The sequence below is a fragment of the Aulonocara stuartgranti genome (genome assembly GCF_965226115.1).
Source record: "Aulonocara stuartgranti genome assembly, chromosome: 23".
NCBI classification, from domain to species: Eukaryota; Metazoa; Chordata; class Actinopteri; order Cichliformes; family Cichlidae; genus Aulonocara; species Aulonocara stuartgranti.
In genome coordinates this window covers 35,120,866-35,137,982 of record NC_138958.1, presented here as the reverse complement: position 1 = coordinate 35,137,982, position 17,117 = coordinate 35,120,866, and the positions used below count along the sequence as shown (strand labels likewise).

The 17,117-nt window shown below is 39.6% G+C and overlaps 1 protein-coding gene and 1 long non-coding RNA gene across 3 annotated transcripts in view; one reads left to right on the top strand and one right to left on the bottom strand.

Moving 5' to 3' along the window:
- Positions 1-17,117, top strand: part of LOC309701090 (gamma-aminobutyric acid receptor subunit gamma-3-like) — a 193,814-nt gene that overhangs the window by 55,531 nt on the left and 121,166 nt on the right. For both annotated transcript variants that reach the window (XM_082525095.1, XM_082525094.1), the window contains exon 3: positions 11,679-11,746. In XM_082525095.1, the coding sequence (XP_082381221.1) occupies positions 11,679-11,746 (68 nt within the window). The remainder of the gene's footprint in view (positions 1-11,678; positions 11,747-17,117) is intronic.
- Positions 750-1,205, bottom strand: LOC309701120. The gene is made up of 2 exons (XR_014274881.1): positions 992-1,205; positions 750-904 (listed from the first exon to the last, which is right to left on the bottom strand). It is a non-coding gene; the product is annotated as an uncharacterized lncRNA (long non-coding RNA).

The following is a 17,117-nucleotide window of genomic DNA, read 5'->3' as shown; positions in this document are numbered from 1 at the left end:
TAATCTAAGGAGCTTGGAAAGAAAGTGACCGGACTTCTTTAAGGCATTTCTGCTCTCATCTGAGAAGCTTTTTCAGTTCCAAGACCAAATGGTGGACAGTTCCAGGTCCCACTATAGTGGGTAAGCAACCCTGTTAAGGGATTAAATATCCCTCTTCCCACCCCTTAAAAAAACAAAAATATAGATCCACACTGCTTGTACCAGCAATACAGGCAAGTGTGGGGGATAGGGACACAGACTCATGAATAGATGGACATGTCATAAACTAATATTCATCATGCATGATGTCAACTCAAAATGATTTCTTGAACATGGCAATGACTTCAGTGTTCTCAAATGGCCTCCACAGTTACCAGATCTCAGTCCAGAAGAGTAGTTTTGTGATCTGGAGGAAGGGTAGATGAAATGAGAAGAAGCTAATTTAAAATATTCACAATACACACACACACACACACACACACACACACACACACACACACACACACACACACACATATATATATATATATATATATATATATATACATATATATATATATATATATATATATATTAGGGGTGGGGGAAAAATCGATACTGTGTAGTATCGTGATATTTTGTTTGCTAATAATGTATCAATACAGGGACAGCAGAAATCGATATTTTGTTACAAAAAAAGTTTTTGTGCTCTGACTTCAGAGCATGTTTGTCACGGTGCAGCATGGCACACCGTGGAAGGAGTGGGGAAGGAGGACCCAGGCGCGGTGCTCTACGTATAGACAGTGTTTATTTACAGAGGGTGATATCAAACAACAATAAATCCCCGTGTTTCTCCCCAGACTCCCGTGTCGTGTCCTCCAAGTGCTCTCTGCTCCCGTGTCTGCACTCCCGGTGCTCGCTGCTCCTTAAGCCTTCCACGCTCCTCCTGCGGGAAACAATAGCGGCAGCAGTCAGGACACTGAACAATGGCAGGCATACACTACACGACCAAAACCTAAACTGGGTAACTAACGTGGAGTCCCAAGCAATGATCCCGCGTCAGTGGGAGCTCCAAGACTCTCTTAAGTAGCTCCCCCGACGAGGCCTGATCAGCAGCAGGTGTGTGGCTTCGGGTGTGGCCAGTCCCCTTGCAGGGCCACACCCTCCAGGCCTGACGCCGCCTATAAACAAGTGCTCAGCCACCCACACACACATATACACAAGCACAGGGAAGGGGGAGCAACACCAAAATACACAATAATAATAATAATAATAATATAATACATGACTGCTCAGGGATCCTGGGTCGCCCAGTCCCAGGACCCTGACAATGTTGATCCTTTTTCTGAGCAAGAACCCTGACATTCCTTCACTGTCCAAATGTGTTTAACTTATTTTTGGCAGCAATAAACATGACAGTTTACTTATTTTAATTTAAGACATGTTTTATTTTAATTAAGTTTAAAACTTTTTTATTTAATGTAAAATTATATTTTGTTTTAATTTACTTTCAAATTCTTCAGTTGCTGAATGGGCTGCATAGATTTTATATATGTTATAGTTCAGAATAGCTATAATTGTACCAGATGGTTGCATTCAGTTAAGTTGGACTAGACTGTAATACAAACCATTCAGTTTGTCAACAATAAAACTGACTGAAATGAGAGACTGAGTGCGAGACTTTGATATTAGATAAAATGAATACTGATAAAGTTTACCTTTATGTACAGAATCTGAATATCGCAAAATATTTTAAAAAATTGCAATAATATCATATCGTGCGTTAAGTATTGTGATAATATCGTATTGTGGGATGTATGGTGATTCCCACCTCTAATATATATATTAATATATTAATTAGGGGTGCAACGGTACACAAAATTCACGATTTGGTTCGATACTTTGGTGTCACGGTTCGATATTTTTTCGATACAAAAAAAAATGTTCATGCCTTTTTAATTTGTCATTTATTAAAATTAGAAATATATATTTTAACTCAAAAGTACAGTTTTTAAATTTAATGTTGCTGAAACAACAAAGGGATAAAATAATAAATCTATCTGATTGAGAAATCACTCATCTTTGGAAAAGAGAGTTTATTACAGAGAAATGGCTCTTTCCAAAATAAAAGCTCTATACTATACGCTTCTTCTGGGCTATATTCTCAGTAGCATATTAAACATATCAGGTCCCCATAAGGAGAATCATGTGCTAACGGCTGTCTAAATGACTCGGGTAAAGTTTGTAGCATGCGTACTTGTTGTTTTTGTCTGCTTCCACTTGTCTTTGCACTAGGATGATGTCGGAGTAAATGTGCAGTCATATTCATTGTGTTCCCACTAGTGCTGTCAGCGTTAATCTCGTTGAAATGACGTTAACGCCACAACACGGAGAAATCTCCGTTATCGAGCTACCGCGGATCGCCCCGTGCATGGGGCTGGATGGCCAACACGTTAACGAGCTAACTGCGCTAACACACTAGTTCCCACCAATGTAACTGAGCATTGCATGGCACATCCAACATACTGTTTTACTTTAGTCCATGACGCGCTTACCTTCAGGGTCATACGTCACATGAAAACCAAAATAGTTCCAAACGCCACATCTGAATGAGGGTGGGGGAGGTTCAATTTGCCATGTTGCAAGGAGAGCTTAACTTCTGTCTCGCTAACTTGCCATGCGCTCAGTGAATCTGCGTTCGACTACTCCGCCTAGGCTGCACTGTCGAGCGCAGATCCACTGAGTGCTCAACACAGACAGCATCGTCAGAAGGAAAGTTGATAAAATAAATTTAAAATTTTGTATTGTTCGATACATATGCGTACCGAACCGAAAGCACTGTATCGAACGGTTCAATATCGATACGAGTATCGTTGCACCCCTAATATATATATATATATATATATATATATATATATACAGTGGGGCAAAAAAGTATTTAGTCAGCCACCGATTGTGCAAGTTCCCCCACTTAAAATGATGACAGAGGTCAGTAATTTGCACCAGAGGTACACTTCAGCTGTGAGAGACAGGATGTGAAAAAAAAATCCATGAATTCACATGGTAGGATTTGTAAAGAATTTATTCGTAAATTAGGGTGAAAAATAAGTATTTGGTCACCTCAAACAAGGAAAATCTCTGGCTCTCACAGACCTGTAACGTCTTCTGTAAGAAGCTTTTCTGTCCCCCACTCGTTACCTGTATGAATGGAACCTGTTTGAACTCATCATCTGTATAAAAGACACCTGTCCAGAGCCTCAAACAGTCAGACTCCAAACTCCGCCATGGCCAAGACCAAAGAGCTTTCGAAGGACACCAGGAAAAGTATTGTAGACCTGCACCAGACTGGGAAGAGTGAATCTATAATAGGCAAGCAGCTTGGTGTGAAAAAATCAACTGTGGGAGCAATCATCAGAAAATGGAAGACATACAAGACCACTGATAATCTCCCTCGATCTGGGGCTCCACGCAAGATCTCATCCCGTGGGGTCAAAATGATCATGAGAACGGTGAGCAAAGATCCCAGAACCACACGGGGGGACCTGGTGAATGACCTGCAGAGAGCTGGGACCAAAGTAACAAAGGTCACCATCAGTAACACACTACAACGGCAGGGAATCAAATCCCGCAGTGCCAGACGTGTCCCGCTGCTGAAGCCAGTGCATGTCCAGGCCCGTCTGAAGTTTGCCAGAGAGCACATGGATGATACAGCAGAGGATTGGGAGAATGTCATGTGGTCAGATGAAACCAAAGTAGAACTTTTTGGTATAAACTCAACTCGTCGTGTTTGGAGGACGAAGAATACTGAGTTGCATCCCAAGAAAACCATACCTACTGTGAAGCATGGGGGTGGAAACATCATGCTATAGGGCTGTTTTTCTTTCAAGGGGACAAGACGACTGATCCGTGTTAAGGACAGAATGAATGGGGCCATGTATCATGAGATTTTGAGCCAAAACCTCCTTCCATCAGTGAGAACTTTGAAGATGAAACGAGGCTGGGTCTTCCAACGTGACAATGATCCAAAACACACCGCCCGGGCAACAAAGGAGAGGCTCCGTAAGAAGCATTTGAAAGTCCTGGAGTGGCCTAGCCAGTCTCCAGACCTCAACCCCATAGAAAATCTGTGGCGGGAGTTGAAAGTCCGTGTTGCTCTGCGACAGCCCCAAAACATCACTGCTCTCGAGAAGATCTGCATGGAGGAATGGGCCAAAATACCAGCTACTGTGTGTGCAAACCTGGTAAAGACCTATAGTAAACGTTTGACCTCTGTTATTGCCAACAAAGGTTATGTTACAAAGTATTGAGTTGTATTTTTGTTATTGACCAAATACTTATTTTCCACCCTGATTTACGAATAAATTCTTTACAAATCCTACCATGTGGATTCATGGATTTTTTTTTCACATTCTGTCTCTCACAGTTGAAGTGTACCTCTGGTGCAAATTACTGACCTCTGTCATCATTTTAAGTGGGGGAACTTGCACAATCGGTGGCTGACTAAATACTTTTTTGCCCCACTGTATATATATATAAATTCCCCACTCGCCCCTGTGGGCGGTCTATTCTTCAAGCTCGGGTCCTCTACCAGAGGCCTGGGAGCTTGAGGGTCCAGCTGCGGTGTCTTAGCTGTTCCTAGGACTGCGCTTTTCTGGACAGAGATCTCCAATGTTGTTTCTGGGATCTGCTGAAGCCACTCGCCCAGTTTGGGAGTCACCGCACCTAGTGCTCCAAGTACCACTTGGACCACTGTTACCTTCACCCTCCACATTTTCTCGAGCTCGTCTCTGAGCCCTTGGTATTTCTCAGCCAATTACGTGGCAGCAACTCAGCACATTTAGGCATGTAGGCACGTTCATCTGCTCAAGTTCAAATCGAGTATCAGACTGAGGAAGTAATATGATTTAAGTGACTTATGTGGCATGGTTCAGAGAGCTGATTGGTATTTTCCTGAATAGCCTCTCTAGGATTTACAGTTAATGGACCAACAAAGGAGAAAATATCCAGTGAGCTCTTCTATATATACAGACAGTATGTACAATATGAATCCTCCACAGATCAAACCCTGGTGGATTACATGAATAGGATGAGGGACCTATGGATATATATATATATCTCCATCCATCCATCGATTCGCTTCTGCTTATCCTTTTCAGGGGCTGGAGCCTATCCCAGCTGTCATAGGGCAAGAAGCGGGGTACACCGTGGACAGGTCACCAGTCTGTCTCAGGGCTAAGAAATAGAGACAGACAACCATTCGCACTCACATTCACTCCCAAATTCACACCTATGGGCAATTTATATTGACCAATTAACCTATCCCCACTAACTGCATGTCTTTGGACTGCGGGAGGAAGCCGGAGTACCGGGGAGAACCCATGCAAACATGGGGAGAACATGCAAACTCCACACAGAAAGACCCTGGCCTGATGGTGAAATTGAACTCAGGACCTTCTTGCTGTGCGGCAACAGTGCTAACCACCGTGCCTACCAGAGATGGGCAGTAACGCGTTACTGTAATCTGATTACTTTTTTCAGGTAATGAGTAAAGTAAGGGATTACTATTGCAAAAATGGTAATTCGATTACCGTTACTTTCCCGTAGGAACGCTGCGTTACTAAAACTGTGATGACATGTCAGTGTCTCATGACAGTGACGTAAGCGAGTGCGCCGTTAGTGACAACAGCTGTGTGCAGATCAACAATGGATCATATATCAATGCGGGAGAGAGTATGAGCGTGCAGCGTTTAAAGTGTGGAAGTACTGACCTTACTTCGACTTTGATTCCATAAAAAGTGACAAAAACATTAGTGTACGTTGTGTGTGGGAAGAAAACTTATTTTTACAGCGAAAAAACCCCCTTAAACTTCCAAGCAAGCACCGAGTGCGCTATGACGTAATGGGAAACTCACAGAGAAACTCGCGGATTCTTCAACTGACTGCTGCGGCACATCAGCACCAGGGTAAACCTCCGCCTACCTTACTCCTGCTTTACAGGTGAAAATAGACCAACAGGACCGCTAGTCTTTGATGTTATTTATTTTCTGCTGTGTTTTACTTGCATCTATTTGAAAGAGTGAGTGTAAACACAAAAAAACCCAAATATTTTATGTGCTGGAATGTGCAGAAAATAGGTTTAAATGTTAAACAAATTTCTTCCAGTCAGAGAATGTTGCATATAATTACATTTTTGCTTGGTGCATAAAGTTAAAAGGTTAAAACTAATAAAACAAGTTTTAAAAAGAGACTTTTCCATTTGATTACATTTTGTATGATGGATTATGCAGAAAAAGTAGAATTGGGCTGAAAGATCTATCGCTTTATCACCTATTCAGGTTGTAAATCATGTTTTTAAAAAGTAACTAAGTAATTAACTCATTCACTGCCAGCCATTGGCAGTGAATGAGTTAAACCCATTGACTCATGCACTGCAATTGACGGCTATAGACGTCAATGGCAGTGAATGAGTTAATTACTTTTGAAAATAAGTAATTAGTAAAGTAACGGGATTACTTTTTTGGGGAAGTAATCGGTAATTAGTTACTGATTACTTTTTTCAAGTAACTTGACCAACACTGGTGCCTACATCTATCTATCTATCTATCTATCTATCTATCTATCTATCTATCTATCTATCTATCTTTGTTAATATCTCAAAATACAATAAAAAGGTTCCAAATCCTTATAACATGCAAAAAAAAAAATAACTCAAACCCACTATTACACCATCTCATAGGGCTAGAGGTACAAGAGCTCTCACACGTGCTCTGTGCTTAACCTTGCAATATGTGCTGTAACCAAAACAGCTCAAACGGCACTCACACTATTGTCTAAAAGAGGCTGTGCAGTTGTTGCATTCAGTGGCCCTCAAAAGGTAGAACATTATTTTTTTGTGCGATGCAGTGAAGTGTGAAGTTTGTGTGTCCCGTCTATACGCCAGCACACAAGTGAATTGCTACAGTTTGGCAGAGAGAAGCATGGGAAACATGTACAAGCTTCTTTGAGTGGATTGAATTAAGCCATGAAAGAGATTAATCTGTTTTTATTTTTAGACACATTAAAGGGTGTGCTGACATTTTTACAAGTCTGTCTTAAAGAAAAAAACATTTCAGATAACGACGAGTGAAATGAATAGATTTTGTTTCCTGTCCCTTAAACAGAAATAACAGAAGTGATCTCTTTATAGCCAGCATTAGCAGAAGAGGCTCTATTGGCAAAGAGCTGAATGTGATGAATGCAATCATCACAGTACTTCAAAAATTAAAAAATCAATTCTGGTTCAAACCAGTATTTAGCAATTTAATTATCGTCAGTCATTTGGTCAAGGGATCATTTAAGTAAACTTTTATTTGGCATTGATGAGTATTTTGCCAAAACTAGACTAAGATTCTACCGATTCGAAAGCTAAAGGTTCATGCTGGAATGCTAACGTGCTAATTTCTACTCACTGTTGAAGCACATTAGCAAGCCAAGTGTAACACCCTTTTCAATAGTTGGGATACAGATTTTAATAATTACATGAGTACCAATTGCTAAGGTTCGACTACTGGAGCAAAGTGGATGAATGAGTTTGAGGAACTTTTATTCATTTGGATAATATGAATAATAACTTACATATACAATAAAAAACAATAGCATTACATAAAAGGAAAAATGGGCCCAAATAATGGAAAACAATAAACAAAACATACCTCCGGGGGATTTGACTCAGTGTCTCTAGTGTCAGCTGACACCTCTTATTTGAGTGAGTCCAGCAGTAAAGTCTCTCCTTGCAGGATGTGCAGAGGAACAATGAAATGCAGTTCTCTCCAACCACTTAAGTAGAATTTGTACATTTCAAAGTCCATCCAAAGAATTTCAATTTATTTTGAGATCATACATGTTAACGAATCCTGGAGGGGTGGCTTGCCATCTTTGGACCGGGTCATCAATGAGTCATTCATCAAAAAAATGTTCAAAACTTGTTAGAGTAACATTAAAAAAGAATCTGCTGTTTAGACATTCATACATACGTTCTTTCTTATCTTTTCTTCATACATACTAGCAACAGCAATAGCTGCTATAGCCATTAGCACATCATTGTTGATGGCTTAGCTTGTTTCTGAACAAGAATGTTGAGAAGTTAACTCACCCAGAAGAGTCCCAGCAGTTAGAAAACTCTCCTCCAACTAAACAACGGTTGCCTGAAAGTTTGTTTCCTTAGCTTCCTCAGCAAAATCCAACAAAAGAAGGCAAACACGTTTCTCTCTTGGGGCTCCCACTTTATATATTTCACAGATCATCAGGTTTGTGAAGTATATAGATTATATCTCACCAAAATAATTTTACTTAATAAAACTTTTTAATTAACTCAGCATTTCAACCTCACTCATAATTGAATGAAACCCTTAATAATGCTCTAGGGTTACTCAAGATTTTGCTAATTAGCATTCGGGCATTTTTCAAAGCACACATGGGAAATCAAAGTATTGTACAAACTGAAGATTTGAGCTGTTGATGCCAATAAGTGACAAGGTAGAGGTTTGCCAAAGTAGCATAGTTTGTCCGGAGTAGGATCTTAAAATCTGAAGCAAATCAGTGAGCCATGTAACAGCTGAGATACTTTACTTAAAAAATGATTCTACTCACTCAGAGTCTAAGTACCACATGAGATGTCCATCCATTCATTAATGTCTCTTAATGTCTTTAAACACTTATCCACTTCAGGGTCAGTGGGGGCTGGAGTCTATCTCAGGGAACAATGGTCAACAGGCAGGGTACACTCTCGACAGGCTGCCAGTGGTCACAGGCCTAAAAAAGAGATAAAGAAAATCATTCACACCTTTGGCCAATTTAGAATTACCACTTAACCTAACAAGCATATCTTTAGACTGTGGGAGGAAGCCCGAGCACCCAGAGAGAAATTTTCACATTTATACTGCAGGAGCCACTTCTATTATCATTGTGCATTACAGGCAAAAAATACTACTCAGTTTTCATTGAGAGCTGGTACTTCTAATAATCTTAATACTCTTTTTTATGATCTCACTGTATTGGACAGACTTTATCTCATTGTTAGTGTCATCCATCCATTCCCTTCTGCTTATCTTTAGAAGGGTCACGGGTGTGCTGGACCCTAACCTAGCTTCCATAGGGCAAAAGGTGGGGTACAACCTGGTATGGTCGCGAATCTAACACAGGGCTGACACAGAGAGACAGACTGTTAGTTTGCTGTCATTTCAACGAGATTAATGCTGTTTAATTCTTGTTGGCCATTAGCTGAGGTGCTGCATTGTATCCTGCAAGGACCAGGAAAAACAAGGGGAAGTAAATATTTTTTAGACAAAAAATCCGAGTCCGAGTAAAGTCACAAGTCTGAAACTTTGAATTTCAAGTCCTTTCGAGTCTTTAAAAAAAAAAAAAAAACGAAGAATGTTGCAGTTATATGCTAAATGTAAATATTAGACCATGTCATTTTTAAATCTGTGTTTTTTCTCAACACATGACGAAATAGTGAACTTAGAAAATATACGCAAATTGTGAAATTGCACCTCTATAAAATGCAGCTCAATTAAACTTAGCTCCAAGAATAATTTTCACCGACAGTTCTGAGATAAGCTGCATGGTATTCTTGGATGTGCTTGTAGGGCCAGCTTTAAAATCGCATGACAAAAATATCATACACATTAAAAAAAAACTGTATCACCAACGTAGCCTGGACAAGATTTGCTTGTTAGATGAAGTCATGATCTCATCGTAGCAAGAGAGAAGCACCACCTACCGTTCTTTATGCAACTTCAACTGTCGGAGAAAGTTGGAAGTTGTTCCATCTCTGTCTGTGATTCTCTTCTTGCATCTTTTGCATATTGCATTTCAGTTTTTTGTTGACTACTTCATAGTTTATGTACCTGAAAAAAATAACTCCTTGCAGCATTTTTGAGCGTTTTTTTTTTTTAAATCTGGTTAATTTGATTGACTGTGCTACAGCTCACGCACACATACGTACGGAGTGTGGTTTGAATAAATGAATCAATGAATTGAATTAATGGTGCACACTTTCTATATAATATGTATGTTAAATTTTATATTTGGGGTGAAATATCAAGTCTTTTCAAGTAAACCGGTTCAAGTCCAATTCAAGTCCCAGGTCATTGGTGTAAAAGTCCAAGTCAAGTCACAAGTCTTAGAACATTTTTTCAAGTCAAGTCTAAAGTCATAAAATTAATGACTCAAGTCTGACTCGAGTCCAAGTCATGTGACTCGAGTCCACATCTCTGATAACTAGTCTAAACTAAAACATTGGGTCACTTTGTCAGACTATACGTCAGACTATACAACTTAGCTAACTGGCAAATCAGTAAATGTTAACCCTAAAATAATTTCACATCCAAAGTTATATGAATGCTTTATTTTTGTTTTGAACACATATCATAGTGTTATTTTCCTTCAAAATTTCAGCTTGTCTCAACGTCATAAATGGCCTGTTTAATGGATTCCTGAATGCTGCAAAGCTGAGAAAACAACACTGATCACTTCATTGGAGCTGAAAGAATGTGGACTACTTTTAGCTCCCACTGGTGCTTTGGTCCTTCTTTGTTCATGAGAATAGAAGCAGCATTTGGGCCCATAAATTCCCAGTTATATCAAGTTAGAAAAAGCGGATAGCAGTGGAAGCCCCATGGAAAATAAATTTTTTTTAAAATTCACTTTATGTTGAAACCAGGTCACCACGTATGGAGTTAAGACGAAAATCCATAGAGAATATTGAATGAAACACAAGATTAATTTTTAATTTAACATTTGTTCACTAACATGAACCATCCATCCATGTATTTTACTTCTGCTTATTCAAAGTTGCATCCTGGTTGAAGAAACATCCTATTCCCCAGCAATCCTTTACAGTTTCTCTTGGAGTATCCTCAAGACACTTCTGGGTCAGATGAGGCAGTCCTGGTCTACCATTAGTCATCGCAATGGCTCTGCTGTCAAACAATCAGAGATTGTCTTCTGTTTTTTTGGTTTTTTTAATCATTCTACAATGCATCTTTTGTCCTGTCTTACCCCCATCACTCCAACCGGTCACGGCAGATGGCTGCCCCTCCCTGAGCCTGGTTCTGCCAGATGTTTCTTGAGGTTAAAAGGGAGCTTTTCCTTCTCACTGTTGCCAAGCACTTCCTCATTGTTGGGATTTTTCCTCTATTATTGTAGAGTTTACCATACAATGTAAAGCGCCTTGACTGCCAACTGTTTTGGAGATTTGAGCCCCAGCAACCCCGGTATCGGGAGGGGAGGGGGCACAAGGGGCGAGATTCCGTAATAGGCTGTAACTTGAAGTCGTATCCATAGAAACCTCTGAATCTCACCTAAACCTCATATAAACCATTTCTACAACCACCAAACACACACGCAACCAGTTTTTGCTTTGTGCAATCGTTTCAAATGTTGTTGCCAAGCAAAATAACCCAAGATCCTATGTACCGCCTGGAAATGCTATTAATTGCCATGGTAACCAGAGCTGCTCCAGGAAACACTGTGGAGCTGTTCTGACTTTAAGGGTGTTAGTCTTTCTCTTCTAGGTGAACGATGAAGTGAATGATGACGACTGTTGTTTGCAACTTGACTATATATTTGATTCTGGGGTCTGACTATGTTGCAGGTTTACACTTCAGGATGAAAAAACTTGACAAATGTTACATTCATCTACAATATGTGCTCACTTTTATTCCTTCTGGCTTTTGCAGAGAAACCAACAGTCATAGATGTGGGCATCTATATCAACAGCATCGGCCCTGTGTCATCCATTGATATGGTGAGTTATGGCTTTATCTCCATCGTCTGCCCCATCTGCACACAAACACATTTGTCCACTGCCCGATATTAGCATCATCAGACACGAAAGCTGTCATTCCTCATGCTGTATTTGGAGGCCACGTGGCCCATCACAGCTGTTTGTGTTGCGGCAGAAGCCAAGAAAGACAGGTGTGGACACTCTTTTTGTTTCCCTATGTCCTATGAATAAGCTTGAATTCATCAAGTTGGTGAGTTTAAAATTGCTGCTATGAAAGTATTCTGCTATTCAATTAGACAGCAGTTTGGGTCTCAGTAGAGATGAGCCTCATTTTATTCCAGTTTTCTTCATTTAGTTACTGCATCTTTTTGACTGGCATGAAAATCACAAGAACAAAGTTCAACTGTGAGGGGGAAAAATGGGTTTGGAGAAAGACCAGGACATGGATCAATGGCTTTTTCATAATGGAGGGTCTGATCAGATTCAATAAAACATATGAAGAGCTGAAGCTGAAAGGTTGATGAGCAGTAATGAGAAAATAGCTACTTTTCAGACAGCTAAACGCATAAGCAGTCTGTTATTTGGCCTTCAGTGGAGTGCAGCAGACTAAATGGAAGCAACCTCCTATTATTTTGAATCCAAAGGGTCTGTTCTGCCGCTGTCAATAGAGTCAGATATGCATATTTTTCTCCTTTAATTTCTGTCTTCCAATATAAAAAATGTATTGGTTTACAAACAGACTAAATGATGAAAGTACTTCATCTGAACCTGCTCAGTCACAATATGCTTACCTGGAGCAGTTGACTGGCGGTGTAAAATATTCCCAATTATAAAACAGATGCAGCCTTTTTGTATTCAAGCCCAATGGACTACATTTTAAAAGACTGCACTGTACAAAGTTGTTTTAAGTCTACCTATTACACTTTCACTGTGGACTCCCACAGCAGAGGATGTTTAGGTTTTCTCTGAAAGTGAAAGCGGATAAATTCAATTTGGGATGCAAAATGGTGTTGCTGAACTCACAGTTCATTAAGTTGATTTTCTACTTTGTACTCCAAGGAGCCGGCAGGACTCGCACAGTCATTTTGAAAGATAGTCTTTGGAACTATTACTAAGGTTACCAAACTGTGACCAAACCAAATGCCAGCTAGGGCCAGTGTTTGACACTTCTTGTCCCGGTTGATTTGCTAACACTTCTGCTTGGTGTGTTAATGCAACTGAAATGGGGAGGAAACAAGAGCGCCTAATTTGTCACGAACAGTACAGAGAAGCACCTAATGCAACATATTACGGCTCAGCCAAACACATGCCCACTGTTTTGACAAAGAGGTTAGTCTACAGTAAGCCTTTTTTGTCATTGTATAATCCATAGCTATGTTATTTTCCTCTGCCTTCTTCACAGTAAAAGCCAACCTGTATTTCAGCAGATGAACTCTTTTAATATATAACCCTCTGAAGTTCCCTTTTTAAAAGGCACAATTCAGTTAAATATAGCTCCAATATAGAGCGTTAAACTGATGGGCTGCCTGTAGAGTTTATAGCTATTGGTAATTTCCAACCCCAGATGATGGCCAGTAACTGAAAAATCTAACTACATGTTGGGTCGACCAAGCCTGCAATGAGTGAATGGCATGGAAGGTTAAAAATGAGTTTCTGGTTATGCTGTAGATTTCTTGCAGAAGTCTAAATCAGGTATTAGTGTTTGGAGAGAAGGACCATTAAGTACGTTTTGATGTGTGTCAGACTATTTATTTGTGCAGCAGATTTTAATTGACTAAAACTAAGAGACGGCATTTTTGGCTTTTGACTTTAGTAGAATCCAAGTCTCCAAGTTTCTAAATGTTGTCCATTTATCCATTTTCTTCCACTTATCCAATTGGGATTGGGGGTGGAGCTTATCCAGTCTGTTGCTGTGCTACCACAGAGAGGCAGACAGCCATTCAGAATAACCCAAATAAACAACATGCAAACTCCACCCATGAAATGCAAGGCCAGCATTTACAATTCTTCCTTGTATATGTTGTGCTTTCAATGTTGCTGTGTCCTAATTCCATGGATTTCCTCTGGCATCTTTTCACAATCCAAAGACATTCATATCAGGTCAGTTGTTGATTCTAAATTGGTTGTATGTATGGATGTGAGACTGTGTGGTGGTTGGCTGTATCCCTGTGTTTCTGTAATGAAATAACACCTGGCGAGGGTGTACCCTGCCTCGCTCACACCCTATAACAGTAAAGATGCGCCCCAACGCTCCAGCGCCCCGGTAACCCAACGTTTATGGATGGCTTGTATTCTGGGACCTGTGCTACAAAAGGACTTCAACATACCCCAGATATCTTTTCCTTACCCTGCTTCTCTAACCTTACATATTATCACCAGTCAGGCTGATGTTGATGGTGGCTATCAGACAATATAAAACAGGCAGAAATTTAACCAAAAACAGTTTTAAAAAGGTGAGTTTTGAGTTGTTTTTTAAAAATAACTACCGAGTCCACAGCTCTTAATGTATGAGGGAGAGAGTTCCACGGTCTCGGGGCCACAGTGGCAAAAGCTCTGTCACCCTTAGTTCTCATCTTAGTCTGTTTTATAGCAAGTAAGCCCTGATCAGATGACCTCAGGGACCTGCTAGGGACAAAGGGCTGTAGCAGATCGGAGATGTAGGGAGGTGTCAGTCCATGCAAGGCTCTAAATGTCAAGACCAGGATCTTAAAATGTACTCTAAATTCAACAGGAAGCCAGTGTAGCTGAAATAGCAATGGTGTCACATGTGAATACTTGGAGGATTTTGTCAACAGCCTAGCTGCAGCGTTTTGCACAACCTGCAGATGATCCAGAGGACCTTTGCTTAGACACATAAACAAAGAGTTACAATAGTCCAAGCATGAGGAAATAAATGCATGTATAGCAATCTCCAGTTCAGGGTGAGATAAAATAGGGCTTAACTTAGCCACATTTCTTAAATGATAAAAACAAGAGCGAACCAGAGGTTTCACATGCCCATCCAATGTGAGAGTTGAGTCAAAAGTGACACCTAAATTCCTGATAGAGGATTTAACATAAACAGAAAGAGGACCAAGGGCTTTCACTATCTGGGATACTAATCTGTCCGGAGCACACAGTTTTGAATGGATTGAGTTGGAGGAAAACAACCATTTCCCTATCTATGAGTGTATTTATATGAATGAGGAAGTGTTTGCAAATGCTGACAGGACTAGTAGCATTAGTATATTTTTATTGAAAGACAAAACTACAGTATTAGAGAATAAAAATAAATTATAAATAAAATATAAGGAAAGCTGACCAAAACACTGACTGTGTCAGTTAATAAACTAATCAGTATCACAGCTCTATCATTAAGATGTGTGAAGTCCTGACTTATAATTACAATTGTGTATTCCAATAAATGAACTGGCTACATTGATTAGATGTGCATGAGCAATCTGAGCCTTATTCTTTCAGCTGCAGCCCCGGTGGTGTTCAACAAGCTAAGAGGAAGCAAAGAAGAGAAGTAAGTTCACAGCGGCAAGCAGGCTTACTTGGGTGCTCAGTCTTTGGATTGTTTCACTGTATTCAGACGCGCATAACAATACAATTGATTGAAGCCAACAATGAAAAACAAATTCATATTGATCCTAAGTGGGGGCACACAGACTTTAGACACTACAATCCACAGAAACATCCTAGAATGGCTTCTGAATTGTTGTTGTTGTTTTTTCTTTGTGTTGTGATTTTGGGTCTCGGGCCTACCATACCCTAGTTACCAGGACTTTGGAGAACATCTTTTAGCAGTCAAACCTGACGTCTTTTGATACCATAGGTTTCATTGATGAAGGGCCAGAGCAGCGTGAGGTAACTGAGGAAGTCCGCTCTGACAGCTCTACTTTTCACTCTGTGAAAAGCGATCACTCTATTGAGATGGATGTTATAAATAATTTCTTGTAAGTAATTATAATCAAGCATGAGACTGGCACTTAAAAATGCAATAGAACAAGAGTTTTAAATGCACTGAATGCATTTAATGTATATCAGAGGAAACAAAAAACATAAAGTGAAATCTTAATAATTGTAACTTTGTGTTAAACATCTCATGAGAATCCTGTTCTGGACTGTACAGCGCTGTTCCTTTACAAGTATCCACCCACCTACATGTTGTAATTAGCATAATAGAAGCTAATGTATGGCAAACTGATCATTATTCTAACAGAAGCCCCTTCAGGGTGATTCAGCAGTTAAATCAGAGATTCTTGATAACACTGAAGGGGCGACATGAGTACAAAATGCATCAATCAAGTGACACTACTTAAAACAAGTCAACAAAAAAAACTAAAAAATGCTTTTGTTACAAACTAAATTAAACCAAAGTAGGAAGAAAAAGGAGTGAGAAAAATCTCTGTGGTGAAAGAAGAGATGAGACACCCTAAATGTAAAGTCTGGAAAAAAAAAAAATTGTGGCACTGGCCACGCCCCCAAGTTTGCTGCCCCCTAGTGGCCCCCTCTGACAAGATTGTTGTAAGTTGGTAATAATGTAATAATCATAAGAATCAGTAAAGCAATGTTTTTTTTTAAAAAACAGATTATTATGGATTTCAAAATTATAAATATTATTTGTTTTTCATATGTGCCTATTTTACATGATATCAATTTTAATTTGAAATTAATGGCGCATATAATTATTTTTTTTCTTCTAGTAACCTAAATCTAACAAGAGCATAATAAAACTAGAAATTCTGTTTTGGTGTGTCACCCCAATATTTTTAGTATACTGTTAAATACATCCCAGTTTTTGTTTTTGTTTTTTGTTCTTTTTCTTATGTTAAAATGAAATGTGTAGTTAAAATTCTTTATACTGCTAGAAAGAGGAAATAAGCTGTATGAGAAAATGAATTTGATGTCCCTAATTGTGGTATAATTTGTTAACTGGTTGCTAAGCCCGAACACATCAGATACTTTTTAAAAAAAAATTGTATTTATACAGCACCAAATCACAACAACAGTTGCCTCAAAGTGCTTTAGATTGTACGGTAATGACCCTACAATAATACATTGAAAACAGAGAAAACCTCAGTAACCATATGACCCCTATGAGCAAGAGTTTTGGCAGCAGTGGGAAGGAAAAACTCCCTTTTAAAAGGAAGAAACCTCCAGCAGATCCAACCTCAGAGAGGGCTGGCCATATGCTGCGACCGGTTGGTGGTGAGTGGATGAAGACAGGAAAAAACAGAATTTAATTATCCACCCACTGGTCACTTATTTGGGGACACCTGTTCAACTGCTTGTTCTAGCAAACATCTAAGCAGCCTGTCACATGGCACATGAACAGTGGTGTGTAGGCATGTTGAAGTTCAGGTCCAAGCATCAGAACAGGTTGATTTAAGTGTCTTTGAATATAATG